Here is an 18,390-nt window from a genome sequence, read left to right on the forward strand (position 1 = left end):
TGGGCAGATATTTAATATTAGTTTAGGGAAACAAAACACAGACAAACATTTGTAATAAATAGAACAAAACTGGAAAAGTAAAACATGAAATCATGTTCATATGCATTCATTGTTTGATCAGTAAATAAAGGTCCAGAAGACTCCTCCAGGTTTACAGTACAACAAAACTGATGAATTGCTACCAAAACAGAATATTTTCATTGGTAAATTTACAAAGAAACCATGAGAGGTCTGACTGAAATCATGATCTGTTATACATAAAAAGGTCAGAGTATTGGATGTAGTAAGGCACCCTTGCAACCTCATGCATCTGGGTGACCCAAATTCTGACTCCTCCAAAACTATATTGTGATTGGTTTAAACAAAACAATTCACTTTATCAAACTCCAAATCCTCTGTCCAATGTATATAAAATATGAAACCGTGAAATAAGATTTAAAAGATGTTTATTGTGACTCTAATTTTCTTTTTCAGCCACAACCGAAAAATATTCACTATGCTTAAGAGTAAGAACCTTCATGTCCTTGAAAGTGAGCAGTGCACACTATGTCTGTGTATGTATGTTGTAGTCTGGCATCATTGGGAAGTTAAGGGCTGGTGAGAGGTGAGTCCGTCCACATACACACACATGAAAACACTTTACAGAAAGACACACAGAACCGTTCAAGTCGTGGTTCCTTCTTGAAGAGTATGAAGTAAAAAAGTGCAAAGTTTCACTGTTGTTGTCATCCTCCTCCTCATACATCGTCGAAGATGCGAGAGCGAGATGCAGAGGTAGAGAGGTAATGCCCTCCAGTGTATCTACTGAAAAACAACAACAGCCATTAAACCACCAATCATCATTTACTATAGACTGATCATAATTGTGAACATCATTTCGAGACATGACTATTAAAGACTATCTGGTGAGTTTATATATTATGGGAATCTGCTTTAATACATCATTCTTTCTGGTAAGTCTCAGTTTAATTTGTGTTTTGTGTCCTGACTTATTTGTGTTTAGTGTATAAATGTTGATATTATTATAAACGATGGTATGTGTCTGTATTTGTGAGCTGTATTTCAGACCTTCTGTCTTCGGTCTCCAGCGGTTCATCTTCATTATAGTCCAGTGGTTCCACATCCTGCAGTAACTCAGTCTTGGCACCGCGATCTCTTCGAGTCTGAGCTGTGCACACAAGCAAATATTCAGTTTTCTTCATGATTTTAGCTCAAAACATTTCGTGTTTAAGTAACAGTGAAGGCCTGTTAATACCACGAGAAAAACATTAAAAGCATTGCAGATGCACGACACCAACAGCTGATATCTTAAAGGATTAGTCAATTTTCTTAAAAAAAATCCAGATAATTTACTCATCACCATGTCATCCAAAATGTTGATGTCTTTCTTTGTTTAGTTGAGAAGAAATTATGTTTTTTTAGGAAAACATTCCAGGATTTTTCACATTTTAATAGACTTTAATAGACCCCAAAACTTAACAGTTTTAATGCAGTTTAAAATTGCAGCTTCAAAGGACTCTAAAAGATCTCAAACGGGGCATAAGGGTCTTATCTAGCGAAATGATTGTCATTTTTGGCAAACAAAAAATAACACAACTTCTCGTCTTCCTCCGGTCCTGTGACGCGTTAGCGCGACCTCACGTAATTGCGTAATGCTGTGGAAAGGTCACGTGTTACATATATGAAACGCACATTTGCAGACCACTTTAAAGAATAAACTGACACAAAGACATTAATTAATATCATTCCAAATACAACAACGTCTGAACGGTCCTCTTTCTCCATACTTGTAAACAATGGGGCGTAGTTTCGCATACGTCATCCGTGACCTCTTGACGTATTATGTGAGGTTGCACTGAGGCGTCACAGGACCGGAGGAAGAAGAGAAGTTGTGGTTTAAAAGTGCATATTTTTTATTTTTCTTGCTAAAAATGGCAATCGTTTCGCTAGATAAGACTCTTATGCCTCGTTTGAGATTGTTTAGAGTCCTTTGAAACTGCGTTGAAACTGCCATTTAAAACTGTTAATAGGGCTGGGACGATTAATCGTGCAAATGCGCGTTTTCTCAATGAATGAATTTGAATGAATTACGGTGAAATGACGCCACATCCAAAAGCCACGGGAAGCTCTTGTGCAGAAACTCCAATTGTGCCACAGAAGAAGTAGCCACTAGAAACGCTATTCCAGGAAATGTTTAGGGGATATTTATATCGCTGTTCTTCAGATTGTTTCAGGTATTTTCATGATAATAAAGAATATTTGAATGATTTTGTTTAATGAGTGTTGCTTTTTTAAATGCACGTTATAAACGACTCCGACTCATAATGATTTTAGATTGATAAGGACTTCCTACTGACCAAACACCGTAGTACACGCATGAACTGTGCATGAAACACAGAATCGGAGCCTTGCGATTCAGAATCGATTTTAGACAGGTCTTTTTAATGGGACACGCGATTAATCGTCACAGCCCTAACTGTTAAGTGTTGGGGTCCATTAAAATGAGAAAAATCCTGGAATGTTTTCCTAAAAAAACATAATTTCTTCTCAACTAAACAAAGAAACACAGCAACATTTTGGATGACATGGTGGTGAGTAAATTATCTTGATTTTTTTTAAGAAAATGGACTAATCCTTTAAGCCCGAACTACACTGCAGGATTGTTGCACTCCTATAAGATCATTGACCTTATCACACTGTGCAACATGGATGGTTTAAACTTGGGTAAGACAAGCATGTAGACTGTACGATGATGACATGTAGGGCTTCAGCGGCTGCGTCACACATTAGCGCAACGTCACCAGCATGCGCTAGTAGTAAACAAATGCCAGTATGCAGGTCGTAGCAGCAAACACACTGTGCGTTGATCATGCTCAATTGGGTTTGTCTCGGGTCTTTCTTTTAAAATTGTTTTTATGCACGTCGGGTTCGGTTAAAGAGTGCTTAGGCTAATTTTGAATCAGGTACAATTCTTTAGACCTGAAAAGCCCCCTTCTGCACAGGCAAGTGTATCCCACACACATTTACCTTTTGTGGCTCTCTCAACTTTGTCAAAGCCCTGCATTTAAAGTTTGCGTGTGCATGCATTGCTTTTTTCATAATTATTTATTTTTACGCATTGATGCAGCAATCATTCATATTAGCATTGTGATGCATCATAAAAAGAAATATATTTCAACAGCCCTAGCATATAGCAATGCATTTACAGTAATAGTTTATTCCCGGTGTGAATATATGTGTTAATGGTGATGAAGTAAAGAGTTTTGTGAGAATAACTAACCTCTGCCTGTGTCTGTACTGGAGCCGTCCGACAACTCGGAGTACGAGTTTCTGTTCTTCCCTGCGTATCGCTGTCTCTGTTCACCATAACGCTCCCTCCATTCCTGACAGACAGATGATATGTGATGTTCACACAGTCACAAATCTGTAAAATCAATTCAAGTTTATTTAACAGATACTCACTCTGCGCCGGCTCTCTCCGTCTTCTGTCCTCTGACGTTTTCTTTTCTCTGCAGAAAGAAACAGAAGAGTAGACTCAAGAGCAATACGAGCATGTGATCTAGATGCCACGAAATTGGTTGATTTATATATATATATATTTTAAATCCTCTTTTTTACATCACAGCTGTAAAGCATTTGATACGGTTAATAGTAAATTGGGGTAAAATATAGAAATATACAAATATTTGGATATGCCCACAAGTGCAAGATGTTGTCATCGTTTTTCTGCCCTATGTGAAAAATGTGTGCTTTTGTCTCCAACTTTTAGGAGGACACACCAGCATACAGATGGCATGAAAGTCAACAGACGTGGTGACTATGAAAACCAAAGGGATATGATGTGTGGTGGTACCTCTACGTATGAGCTCTTTCCCTTCATCCACCAGGTCTGAGGTCAGATCATTCTCTCCCATGAACTGCTGAAAGCCCAGCAGGTTTAAACAGCGTGTACCCAAACTGAAAGAAGGGCACAGCAACACTTAACCAGACGTTCATCACCCATCAGGATTCATGATACTACTTTTATACAATACAAGATCTCACCTGAAGTATGTAGCAATGCAGAGGAGAACAATCAGCATGGGATAATATATATAAAATACATTAGCGATGAAAGACAGGACCTGCATGGATCCCATTATCTAACAGACAGAAAGACAAAAGCAGAGAGAGAAAGATAATGGAGTGATGCAGTATATAATATTCCCTGATCATCGACTGTTTTAATCGATCTGCCGATAACAATTATAGAGCGATATATTGATGCGTCCCTATTTATTGGAATACAGTATATATACGATGATCACGTGTATAAACCCTACCGAAGTGTATGCTGTTTGCTGTCTCTGCTGGTGTGAGATGGTGGAGTCCATATGAATCACGCCCAGAAAATTCAGACACAGCGGAGGCGTCAGACGACAAAATAACCTGCAGAACATACAGAATTAAATTTTTCATAACTTTAAACAAAATCACAATTTATTTTATATTCACGCTGAATCTCTTACATCCCGCTAAACTGCAAGCTGTAGGCGTCCGTCTGGTGATGAGGAGCCAGGTAGTAATAGTTAAACACTCGGATTCTGAACACGGTCGAGTACACGCAGTAACACAGGTAAAATATGGTGACAAAACACGCCATCTGGTGGACAAAGAAAAAAATCACTTAAGATTTTTAGGAGGTCTCCTGAATGCACACAACTGGATTGTATACGCATTCGTTTGCCTTTAAAATAATAATAAAATTTTGACAGATCAGCCTGCCTGTTTGGTCAGGCCTTACTACCGGGCAATACACCAGTGTGTGAAACTCTCTTACCTCTATGTAAACGTAGTTGTAGTCTCTCTCGGCGAGTTGGATGAAGACGGCGAAGAGCGACAGAACGGGCTGTGTGCTAAAGAAGGTACATTCAGACCAAACCACCGCTGCGGAGAACACACACAAAACCACAGCCAGAACACGATAACACCAGCGCCGGAACACACACTCCCAGTACCACTCTACCAGAGAGAGAGAGAGAGAGAGAGAGAGAGAGAGAGAGAGAGAGAGAGAGAGAGAGAGAGAGAGACAGAGAGAGAGAGAGAGAGAGAGAGAGAGAGAGAGAGAGAGTGAGTCCACTGTGAAGATTTTTAGCGACATCTAGTGGTGAGATTGTGAATTGAATTCCACACACTGCAAAAAAAAAATTTTCAAGAAAAAATTTTCTTAGTATGTTTGTCTTGTTTTTTTCTTGAATTTAGTGTTTAAAAAAATGTTTCACGATTTTTTGCATACCCCACTGGCAAATATTTTTATGCACAAAATCACTTTAATTTGATATTTTTGGTATAAAAACTAGACTTATTTTCTTGGGTTGTTCTGCTCATCAAGAAAAAGCATCTTAATTTAAGAATCTTTAGATATTTTTACTGAAAACAAGACAAAAATACGAAGATTTTTTTTCTTGAAAATCATTTTTTGCAGTGCATGTAGCTAAAACGCCTCATTTTAAGATAATAAAAACAATACAATTCATTATGTCAGGTCTTTATACACCACTGATAATATAGTAATGTATATAATATTGCATTTCTGTCAATAGATCCTTTTGAAAGTTACACAATGCACCTTTAATAATCAGAGTCTTGTTGACTAAAACAAAGCATCGTTTTTAACCCTTTAACTGGCGCAGCCCTTTTTGAGTGAGGGGTTGGTGAAAAGGTGATATACACCTTTAAATTAATATAAATCTGGCATTTTTTTTTTTTTGGTCTAGAAGCCTAATTTTGGTTTTAATTTTTGTCAACGTTTTTTAGGGAAGTGTCTGGAGGTGAAAATATTCATTTTTTTAAAGCAGTTTACATTTATTTGTAATAAATAAAAATGCAATATAGTATTATTTTTAATACATAAAATTGTCAAAAAACTGAGGTTTGTGCTGGTTTGCTGCATACTTGTGTCACAAATTAATAAACCACAGTTACTGCATTATTATTACCGCTAAAAAGTTTCGAAACATGAAAACCACATTCTTAGACCTTTCCAACAATATATAGTTTGTTGTGATAGATAAACATTTACATAGAAAATATTGAAATAATCGTAGGTGTCCCGCTCACGGGACAGCGCCAATTAACGGGTGTTAAATATGTCTGGCGCTCTTAGCAACTTTTTGGTGGCTTGAAAATATTTTCACCCAGCGGTGTTACAACTAATTCCTCAGCACTTACGATATGAAAACTGCTAACGTTTGTGTAATTCTTACCGTTGTTTTAAATAGGCTAAGCAAATGTGCCTGTCTTATCAAAAATTGTGCGTCAAATTTATTTTTGTTCATATCTTTAATATTGATTGAATAAGGTAACATCAAAGATTGAAATCATAATGAAATAAATGGATAAAATCAGACTTGATTTTGAGACTAGTATGGTTTTTACACATATAAAAATGTTTCTTTTTTTGTCATAATTGTGCTGCTTTTTCTCACATATTAAGAGATTTGTAACCATTTATAATTGAACTATTATTAGAAAAAGGTTTCATGAATGAATACAGTGTGGATACCTGTCTATTATAGACAGATATATAAACAATATCCACTTAAGTATATAGACAAAATAGTATTGAAATATTTGCCTGCAAACCTAATTTTTATCAAGTAAACCTACTAACCCCCTGCCTGTTACAATGAACCCCACCTATGGGGTTACGTTTGGACTTCTGTCATGTTTGGTGTAATTGTTCAAGAATGATAAGTACTAGAAACAAACTTTAAATGGTCATTTGTAGCAGAGATGTGTGTGTTGCTTGTGTAAAAATATAATTAATCAAACTCAAATATTTATTTAATGATTGAGCAAAAAAAAAAAAAAACGTTAGGTTGTGCCTTGCTCTCCCCTATATATTATTTTTTGATTGATGGATGTGCTTTTTGGAGCTTTAAAAATGCACTATCCAATGCTATTATAAACTGCATATTATTTAATATAACTCTGACTACATCTTTCAGCATTCTTTCAATTGCAATATCTTGCTAAATATGTAAGTCTAACAAGATTGTGGTTCCAAAGCTTGGGAATTCTGGAAAAATTTAAAGTTGTAAACTTAAAGGTGTAGTGCATGATTTTTGAAAAACACTTAGGAAAAGTGAGCCAGGCCGAGTAACAAAACACACTTGTAGCCAATCAGCAGTAAGGGGTGTGTCTACTAACTAACCGACATCAGTAGGGGCGTGTTTGTTTAGGTGATGTCATGCACCCCGCCTTTAAGGAATTTTAAGGAAATGTATTTTATACAAACCGTATCACATACAAACACTGGCTTCCTCAATATCAGACTCATCTTCATCCCTGTGCAACAATGCCCATATAATACTGTGTAATTTCCATGGAAAGTTTCCACAATTCCAAAAATTGTAATAAAAGATTACGATTTTTTGCTGATGGCACCCAGGTACATTGTGGAGTCTGGGGGATTTATTGTCTAAATTTTGAATCTATCTGCAGCTTTATCTATTGTTTCATGATAATTAAAAACTTAAATTTTTGCTTTAAAAAATGTGTTTGTGATGACAATTTGTAAAAGAAATGCCACTTGACATTGATGTTTTAAGTGTAACCTAAGTGTTCAAATATTGATTTGCTCCTTTGTCATTGGTTATTAAGCAGAAAAAAAAGGTTTGAACATCTACAAATAATTGCTTTCTTGATAAGAAAATTTTAACTCGCAGCGTGAGCGGGTTCATATGAATGCCTTTTTTTAACTTCATACCGAATTTGAAGCAGAAACAGTGAAAAGGCTTTAAAATGGTTACAGGTCGCACAGATGGTGTGCATAAAAGAGCTCAAAGTATTGTACTGTGTCCACAAAAAGACTGTGGAGGTATTTATGAGTATTCTCACCTGCAGTGGGTGTGTACAGGTATTTGCTGACCCATCCAGGTGTTTCTGTAGAGGGGAAACTGTGACTGAATTGGTGGGTGGGGCTCGTCTCATTTTTGGCCACATCCTCTAAGTGAAAAGCCTCGTCCAACAGAATCTGCCATTGTACCTGTGTGCGATTATGCCTCTGAACAGCATAGATCACCTGATAAACACATGAGAATGACAATGCATTTCTCTGAAAGAGAGCAAACTATACAAAAACATTTCCCTGAAGTTCACCTGCAATCATATTTTAGTTGATCATAAACTTTCAACCCACTAACCCTTATAAAACTTCATAACATATACAAATACATATACATACACATGCATATATTTTAATATAAATAACATCCCTTTTTGAGTGTGGGAGGGATATTGAAAAGGTGACATACAACTTTAAATTAATATAACTCGTTTGGTTCAGAAGCCTAATCTTGGTCTTGTTTTAAAAAAGACACTTTAAAGTTTTACACAGAAGTGTCTGGAGGTAAAATATGAAATAAAATAAAAAATTAAGTACACTTAAAATTATAAAAATGAAATTGTTATACGCCAGAAATGCTACAAAATTTAAGACATAAGTCTTATCTATTTATGATCCAAAAAAAAAAAATGTTTGTGTCACACATTTAGTGGTTTTACCAACAATGGCCACTAGGTGTCAACGGTTTGCTGCAAACGTTTGTCACAAATTAATAAATTACTGTCACTGCATCATTATTACGCAACAAAAAGGTTTTGAATCATAAAAACCATATGCTAAGAGCTTTCCAATGATATATAGTTTGTCAACATTTTTGAAGATTTATAATGGAATATATATATATATATATATATATATATATATATATATATATATATATATATATATATATATATATATATATATATATAATTAATATGCATTTCTATGGGGGGAGGTCATGTAACATAAAACTGTCACTACATAATATCTATCATCAGATGACCTTGAAATATGAAAAGTACATTATAAGTGCTTTCCAGTGATATATATGATATATATGGTTTGTCATGATTTTTTACTAACTTTCACTACGTCATAATTTTCCCAAAATGGTGATGAAATCTAAACTCTTAGAGCTTTCAAACGATATAAAATTTGTCATGATTAGATAAGTAGTCTCATGCAAAACACTGAAGTAAACGTAGGCGGGTGATTCTCACGAAATTAGACTTATGAGGTGTCATGAAACATTTTGATAAAAAAAGTAAATGCTATCAAAATAAGAAGCATACAGTTACAAACATCTCTTCATGTACTATTTTGCACATCATTTCAAATGACATCAGACAAACCAATTTTGTTGTTTTTTCCACATTTAAGGGGGAAATTTTCATTACCGCAATGTGTCCATGACTGGATTTGGGTTCTTTGACATGGAAATATTTATAATTAAAAAATCTAAAAAATGAAAAGCTTCAGTGCATGTTATACTATAAAATATGTATATACTATATATATGTAATTGTATTTGGTGATCATTGGTAAATGTAGAGACAATAATAAGGAATATAAATGTGTCCAAGACCAATTTTCTCATTCTCCGCAACAATTTTCAATCATTGTTTAAGCCCTCAATGAACTAACATTTAAAAAAAATTGTTGGAAGGGACATAATTGACTGTGACACTGAAGATGGCTACCAGGTAAGCAGTTCTTATTTTTTCTCTCCATATAAAAATTTTAATTTTTGTTTGTCATAGTACCTAGACAAATTTTAAGTTTTCATTACCAAAACATGAATGCATATATTTAATGTAATATCATGTTGCGGTAATGATAATTTTTTATAATGATAATCTAAAAAATGTAAATAATTTTATAGGAAATATGTTTTAAATCCTCTTAAAATTATGGTTATAGTCAGTTCAGACCTTAATATTATATGGGCAAAAAAATTGGCTTCAAGTTTTTTTTTATTCTGATGCTGGACACTGGATTTCGTGAGAATTCACCCAGGCGTCCTGCTGGCAGGACAGTGACATTTTGCAGGATATAAATGTTTTGAGGCACATTCTTATCGTAAATGAATTGATAACTCTCTCTACATAATTTATTTTATAAAACACTGTTGAAAAATGTATTTTAGACTCTTAGCCCTTTCCAATGATATACAGTTTGTCGTGATGGATTAAAATTTACATGCAAAATATTGCAGTAAACTCAGGTGTCCCGCTCATGAGACAGCGCCAGTCACATGGATACATAGATTATTTACCTGTTTATGTAGTTTGACTAAACTCGTTTTACTAGGGTAAGGATTTCCTTTATCATCAAAGTCCTCATAATCGTCCATGTTCCTGCCCAGCTTCTCCTGGTACTCTACAGGACACTGTGGATGACACACAGGTTATGCTATATGCATATGATTACTAAAAACTGTCCACACCGCACAAACATCAAAGCTCACTTGCCTTTCTCAGAATAGTATCGATGCACTTTCTCAGCGGATGGTTGTATTTGATAGTTTCATTAACTCTTCGGACATCCTATGAAACAATAAGTTACATCATACATCACCAACACATGGCCATTTCGAAACAACCGATAAAAAAATTCCGATAAAACCGTGTCCACTCGACCAATAAGCGAAGAGTTCCCCTCACCTCCATGGCATCCTCCAGGTTTTCCTCAGCATCCGCTTTTTCCGTCATTAACTTTGCTGCTTTAAAATACGTCTTTGCCAGTAGATGCCCATGGCACGATGCCCTCCAATAAGAGCGCGGGATTTCAACCAAGCCGTATCCAAGCAACAACACCAGCAGGAATAGACCCCAGGTATTGGCCGCTGTGATGCCGATCGTCCTCAAATCATACCTACACAAAAGATAACGGTTTACAAATGAAAGAATTATATGATGTGCTGTGGTTGGTTCAAAGAGCAAGAAGTGGGCGTGACACAAACCAGGAGAGATGCCACTGCGGGCTGACGGCAACGTAGATGAGCAGAGAGCAGAAGATGAGCAGGTATGTGCCATAATAAATGGCGTTTTCTATAAGAGCCGTTTTAATCTTCCCTGAGATCGAGAAACCTCCCGAACGTGCATACGACTGCATGAAGGGAATCAAAAGCCTATGGACATAAAAAAAGTATTATTGATTTATTATTTAAGCCAGGAGCAAAATATATGTGACCCTGACGGTAAAGTACAGGCTAGAGATTTGGAGAATCAAAGTTTCACATTAATTTGAAACACATTAACAGTCCGTATTAAAGATATCAGGATTATATTTTCACAGAAATGTCTCGTACCAGGTTAAAAACTGTGAGGTCCAGTACACAACCCTCCAAAACACTGGCAGGATTCCATCCGGGATGTAACTCCATGGTTTAAAACAGATCTTACTAGGTATCCTAAAATCAGGAGAGATGAGGTAATGTTGAAAAGTTTAAGGATTAGTTTTATACTATACTTAAAATAGATCAAAACAAACCCACTTACTTTTGTGTTGGAAGTACTGAAGAGTTGGAGGAGTTATCAGGGCTAAAAGTGTCGCTTGCCACCTGGTGCACCTGATTATCAATCTTACACTGGTTATATATGGTCGTGGATGTTAATCAAAAAGAGTTTGTAAAAAGGTGTATTTACAACCAGGTTGATAACACCATGACATTGATAGTGACAGATTAAGCCCGATGGTAATCGACCCTAAAACCCAAAGGGTCTCTCTCTCACCGTGCTGACGTCCAGTGGAAGTATGAAGACGATGAGAAAGCACAGGAACCAGGCGAGGAGGGTGGCGAACAGCACCATCCTGTGCTGCTTCCTGAAATCTCCATAGCGATGAAGCAGGAAGAGGGCGAGGAAGAAGACCACCACCACCTCCAACGCGAGAGCCGCTCCGCTCATTCTGATTGCTGTTTCTCTCCGCCTCACGATCTGTCACAAGCCATCAATGCAAGTGCTGTGTGGACACAACAATGTCATGAATCAGAACGTTTAGTTCTAGTTTAAACAATATTAACTTATTTATCCATAGTATCAATCCATGCAAATGCCTTTTATTTGATTTATGGCTGAACTACCACTATATTATACAATATACAGTGTTTCCCATACATTGATTTATTTGTGGTGGCCCACCACAGAATCAACACTGGCCCCCACAAATAGAATTTTCATGATTCCCATTTACATTTTTATTTTACTATTTAAAACAGCTTAATTCGGCTTAAAATATAATTTGATATATAATACAGACCAAATACAGATACAGATCAAAGAGTAAAAGTGAAACATATTTCAGGTGCCAACACTAGATCAAACGCAAACACGACATGATGACGTCACATATTTGCTAATTAGCGGGTGACGTAATTACCACCACAGTCTCTCAAAATCCTGTGGGAAACACTGATATATAATATGCTAAATGACAGGTTGTCTTTGTGCGTGCATCAGGTGTATGCGCCGCAGACAAGAGTTTTTTTTCAAAACTTTAAATGCATGTAAATAACAAGCTTTCGACATGTAGATGAAATGTTTGGATAGATATATATGTATATGCTGTTTGATGGGAATGTGAAGATGCGTCACGCTGCATGTTAGGACTGGAGTGCGTCCTCATAGAAAATACACATATCTCTCTGTAAAGGCAAAGATAGAAATCCAAATTTGCAGGTCACACAAGCAACAGGTTGTAAAAATGTTTGCACTGCGTAAAAATGGTCTCATATTGCACCCGCATTAAGGAGCCCTATGATGAAAAAAATAAACAGAGAGATCGGTTCATAAGAACAGCTAATTTAGTCAATACTGATTGAGTCATCGCTCTAGATAGATAGATAGATAGATAGATAGACAGATAGATAGATAGATAGATAGATAGATAGATAGATAGATAGATAGATAGATAGATAGATAGACAGACAGACAGACAGACAGACAGACAGACAGACAGACAGACAGACAGACAGACAGATAGACAGATAGATAGATAGGATACGACAGACAGGATACGACAGACAGACAGATAGACAGACAGACAGACAGACAGACAGACAGACAGACAGACAGATAGACACGAAAGATAGACACGATAGATACAACACAATACATAGACAGACAGAATAGATAGATAGATACATAGATAGATAGACAGACACAGTAGATATAGACAGAAAGAGTAGATAAAGACAGACAGACAGAGTAGACAGACAGACAGACAAATAGATAGACACACAACAATAGATAGATAGACACGACAGACAGACAGACAGATAGATATAAAGAGACAGAAAAACACAGTAGAATAGATAGATAGATAGATAGATAGATAGATAGATAGATAGATAGATAGATAGATAGATAGATAGATAGATAGATAGATAGATAGATAGATAGATAGATAGATAGATAGATAGATAGATAGATAGATACGACAGACACGATAGATAGATAGATAGATAGATAGATAGATAGATAGATAGATAGATAGATAGATAGATAGATAGATAGATAGATAGATAGATAGATAGATAGATAGATAGATAGATAGATAGATAGATATGAGATACAACACAATACAAAGATAGACAGAATAGATAGATAGATAGACAAAATAGATAGATGGACACAGTAGATATAGACAGAAAGAGTAGATAAAGACAGACAGACATACAGACAGACAGACAGACAGAGTAGACAGACAAATAGATAGACACACAACAATAGATAGATAGACACGACAGACAGACAGATAGATATACAGAGACAGATAAACAGACACAGTAGATAGATAGATAGATAGATAGAGTAGATAGATAGATGGACAGACAGACAGACAGAAATAGATAGACACAATAAATAGATAGACACAATAAATAGATGGATAGATAGATAGATAGACACGATAGATAGACAGACAGACAGACAGAGTAAATATAGACAGAAGGAGTAGATAAAGACAGACAGACAGAGTAGACAGACAGACAAATAGATAGACACACAACAATAGATAAAGACGATAGATAGACAGACAGGCAGACAGTCAGACAGACAGATTGATAGATATGCAGAGACATTTAGACAGACACAGGAGATTAGACAGACAGACAGACAGACAGACAGACAGACAGACAGCAAATAGATATACACAATAGATAGATGGACAGACAGACAGACAGAAATAGATAGATAGACACAATAAATAGACAGACAGACAGACAGACAGACAGACAGCAAATAGATACACACAATAGATAGATGGAGAGACAGACAGACAGGAATAGATAGACACAATAAATAGACAGACAGACAGATAGATAGACACAGTAGATAGTGAGACAGATATTCAGACACTGAACCCAATAGGAAAAAAATAACGAAACAAAAATGAATAATACAAAAATCTGGTTAAACTGGATTAACACTATTAAAAACTCATATCAGTTTGGAGAAGTTGATTGAAACGTTGTTAAGTCTGAATAACGAGAAAGACCGGTCGCTTATTTCACGACACGTAATAATTGCGTAATAAACTGTAGCCTGAAGTAAAAGCCTTTCTGTCATAGCTTTAGATTATCATCTCATCGACAAATAAATGTTACAGAAAGAAATGAACGATAACTTACATTTAAATACAAACTGTAGTGTATCTGAGGAAAGTCTCTAAGGTCCGGTGTTTGACAATTATTACATCTCGTGGTCCAAATTAAACAGCCTGTGGTATTTGTGTACAGAACCTCTAGACGTGACACGTAACTCAGCGGAGTACTTCCTGTTCGCGCGGAGCATCATGGGATATGTGGTTTTCTTTAAAGTCTTTTCTTTACGTTTATTTTTTTTCTTTGTTGCAAGTTTGATTACTATTTATCTTAGTTTGTTTATGGCAGAAAAAAGTAAAGTGTTTAAATAAATAAAAATATATAATGAAAAATGTGATTAATAATCAAAGATATTAGATCGCTTAGTTAATTTATGTGAAAAAATAACAAATTGAAATAAAAAAAATTAATGGAAAATGTGATAAACTGTTAAAGAAATTATAATATGTAAGCAAGCAATATAAACATACCTTTATATTTTAATACCTTAATAATGCAACACATAAACGAATGGTTTCTTGCCAGTTCAATCCTTTAAAACATTGTCTTGGTACAGTTTCTGCCTAAAGGTTCAGAAAGGCCCATGTTGAAAGATCATCTGCCCACAATGAGCCCAGAAGAGTCACACACACAGCCCGGTCTTCCAGCAAACACTGCACTTGACCAATCAGATCCAAACTCAGATTTTCCAGTAACCTCAGACACAATTCCCAGTCCTCATACTCAGTATTCCCAATATAGTCCAGCAGCAGAGAAGCCAACACATCAACAGACCATGTCCAATTCTGAACATATAAACCTGGTACCTCCATCTTAATTTATATGAACGGTATGTCCAGCATCCATCAGGTCAGGATTTGCTGCAGTTATCTACATGTAACAGGTGTGCTGGTACTTAAAGAAGCCATCTGTGTCCTCTAATCTTAAACCATTTAATACAAAACAGCACTAATCTTACTGGCACTTCTTCTTGGATGGATATTTTTATGCTTTTAAGAAATTGTTTTTGTACTTTTGCAATTTTCATTGCAGAATTCATTCAATTGCAAATGTGCCATATTACAGTAATGATAGGGTTAAACATTTCGACACTTTATTTTTTGCTATTTTTCACAATTCAGAACAATAGTAATAGTAGTTATTTAATTATAATGCATGGTACTGTAAATTATAACATTGTACTAACTAAAATGCCAATAAAGTAAAAAGTATCAGTTGCTTTATTTCTCCACTAGGTGGTGCTATTCGACATGTTGTATTGAACATTACACAAATTATTCATTATATTCAGTCATTTTGATTTTTGTTTCAAATTCCAACTCTTCTGTGCCTCTGTAGGCCATAAATTCATTCATCTATGAAACTGTTTATTCCCACGACAGTTGACAGAAATCAGAAACCCTACAAAGACCTAAAAACTCCTATTGTTGCACATGAGGCCTTTATATTCACCCTATTATAAACGGCTGTTGTGAATGTTGGATTATTACATGAAATGCACTCATTAAAAAGTGAAGGAAACCGCTTATACGCTATTGTCAGCGAGAGAAACCTAAATCATGCCGTACACAAAAGCTGCGGCATCTGATCCGGATTCAGTTCTTGGCATGAGACGGTCATTACAGAACATTCTTACCATTGATGAGCAAACACAATACCCACTACAAACCCAGCTAGACAGCAGCTTTACTCTCTGAAGGTTTATTTACATGATTTTAGATCTTTTTGAGATATTTAAGTAAGTTAAATATTACAAAGTATTGTGTGCAAATCTTTGACCCTGCATTTCTGTTCAGATTAGTCCCATAACTCCCAACCAAATTGTTTACAATGATTTGTGCATATCTGGTAGGCCATGAGTTGAAGATAATTAAAATCTGCAACAACAAACATTTATACACCCTTGACTGTTGTTTATTGTTATATTTTAATAGAGCCCAACACTTAACAGTTTTTTTCAACGGAGCCTCAAAGGACCACAAACAATCCCAAACGAGGCACAAGGGTCCCATCTAGCGAAACGACTGTCATTTTTGACAAGAAAAAAAATGCACCTTCAAACCACAACCTCTCGTCTAGATCCGGTCCAGCGCGACCTAACGTAAATACGTAGTGACGTAGGGAGGTCACGTGTTACATATATAAAACGCACATTTGCGGACCATTGTAAACAATAAACTGACACAAAGACATTAATTAGTATCAGTTGACATAAACAACGTCGGAACGGTCCTCTTTCAACACACTTGTAAACACTGGGGCGGAGTTTCGCATACGTCATCTGTGAACTTTTGACGTCATGACGTATCGCGTGAGGTCACGCTGACGCTTTCAGGACCAGACCTAGACGAGAAACTGTGGTTTAAAAGTGTATATTTGTTATTTTTATTGTCAAAAATGACAATCGTTTCACTAGATAAGACCCTAATGCCTCGTTTGGGATCGTTTACATTTCTTTTAAACTCCGTTGAAAAAAACTGTTAAGTGTTGAGTTAAGTATTAAGAGTTGGGCTCTATTAAAGTCCATTAAAATAGAAAAATCCAGCAATGTTTTGCTGAAAAAACATAATTTCTTCTTGACTGAACAAAGAAAGACATCAACATTTTGGATGACATGGTGGTGAGTAAATTATCTGGATATTTCTTTTAAGAAAATGGACTATTCCTTTAACATGTACTAATACACACTTACACACCAAAGGAAATGTAAAAATGTGAATCGCACAATAGGTGCTCTTATGTTAGTTTAGACCAGGCTTTCCTAAACTTTGTTTTGCGAGCCCCTGGTGGCTTGCGGGGGAATTGCATGGGATTCGAAACACTTACAAAAATATATTTCATGTGTTTAATCTGCATGTCACATGACCATGCACAATACAGAAAACTGAGAACTACTGCAAAATGTACAGATATGTTTTTGTATGTACCAATAAGAAAATTACCAGAGGAAGGTCCAATAACAAGGTGCTAATATCAATAACTATGTAAAATACTACTGATAAAAACTTTAAAACGATAAATATATAGTGCAATATAGTGCAAATGTGCTATTAAATTATTAAAATATTTACTTAAAATCTCAGGGGGTTCTTAAAGTTAATAATTTAGATCAAGGGGGTTCAGCTCAAAAAAAGTTTAAAAACCCAGTTTTAGACTATAGCTAAATTGTGCATATATACATTTTTTTACAATAATACTATTATAATTATTTTTCAAAAAAATGTCAGAGTTGCTCGATGAAAAGCAGCCAGCAAGTATCTAGCATACATTGAAACTCTTTTAATACTCTTATAAACCTCCCAGGGAGATCCAAGGGTGCAATTAAACTTTAATTAGGGAGGCCAAAAGGGAAACCCCCCGGAAATTATACCCCAAATTGCCCTTTCACAGTTGAGAAAATGCACAGAGCTGTATAAAGGGTGACTTTTTCAAAAAAGCAAAAATATAATTCAGATAATAATCATATTTTATATTATATTATATAACTCATGCAGCTTATCAAATGTTAATATAGCTTTTCTTGTAATGGTCCTGCTACAATCCTAAATATGTCACATATTTAAATTTTGTAGGTGTGGTGCTGTGGTGCACTTGATGACAATTTAATGTCAATAAAACTTACAATAAACACCTACTATTCTATATAGTCTGTATTTAATAATCAATTTTTTCTTTACCTTTTGCTTTGATGCAATAAAACACTATACAAATTAAAAGAGACTTATATCTTTATTATATTTCATATTATTAATGACTGCCGCAGTAATATTCAAAGTCTGGATGACAGTGAAGTAGGTGTGTCCAAACACGTGACTGGTTTTATGCGATTAAATCAGACTCTCAGACTGTGCTTGTTTAAAGTAACAGATATCTGTGCAAACAAATCGTGCAAAGAGATCAAACTAACCACGTATCC

At 35.6% G+C, this 18,390-nt stretch overlaps 1 protein-coding gene across 3 annotated transcripts in view; it reads right to left on the reverse strand.

Moving 5' to 3' along the window:
- Positions 1-429: 429 nt before the first annotated feature.
- The window catches only part of lmbrd2a (LMBR1 domain containing 2a), a 36,804-nt gene continuing 18,843 nt past the window's right edge, over positions 430-18,390 (reverse strand). The window contains exons 1-18 of one of the 3 annotated variants that reach the window (XM_073860458.1): positions 14,502-14,657; positions 11,605-11,833; positions 11,371-11,474; positions 11,181-11,282; positions 10,833-11,000; positions 10,534-10,744; positions 10,342-10,416; positions 10,146-10,259; positions 7,882-8,065; positions 4,820-5,001; positions 4,509-4,642; positions 4,323-4,428; positions 4,045-4,142; positions 3,854-3,957; positions 3,463-3,509; positions 3,281-3,383; positions 1,069-1,168; positions 430-801 (exon numbers count right to left, since the gene is read on the reverse strand). In XM_073860458.1, coding sequence (XP_073716559.1) covers positions 738-801; positions 1,069-1,168; positions 3,281-3,383; positions 3,463-3,509; positions 3,854-3,957; positions 4,045-4,142; positions 4,323-4,428; positions 4,509-4,642; positions 4,820-5,001; positions 7,882-8,065; positions 10,146-10,259; positions 10,342-10,416; positions 10,534-10,744; positions 10,833-11,000; positions 11,181-11,282; positions 11,371-11,474; positions 11,605-11,778 — 2,070 coding nt within the window. In that variant the 5' untranslated portion in view covers positions 11,779-11,833; positions 14,502-14,657 and the 3' untranslated portion in view covers positions 430-737. Of the gene's footprint in view, positions 805-1,068; positions 1,169-3,280; positions 3,384-3,462; positions 3,510-3,853; positions 3,958-4,044; positions 4,143-4,322; positions 4,429-4,508; positions 4,643-4,819; positions 5,002-7,881; positions 8,066-10,145; positions 10,260-10,341; positions 10,417-10,533; positions 10,745-10,832; positions 11,001-11,180; positions 11,283-11,370; positions 11,475-11,604; positions 11,834-14,501; positions 14,658-18,390 lie in introns of those variants that run through there. The other 2 variants (XM_073860456.1, XM_073860457.1) reach the window with 2 other exon arrangements.

This window comes from Misgurnus anguillicaudatus, chromosome 22, assembly GCF_027580225.2.
Source record: "Misgurnus anguillicaudatus chromosome 22, ASM2758022v2, whole genome shotgun sequence".
In the NCBI taxonomy this organism is placed as follows: domain Eukaryota; kingdom Metazoa; phylum Chordata; class Actinopteri; order Cypriniformes; family Cobitidae; genus Misgurnus; species Misgurnus anguillicaudatus.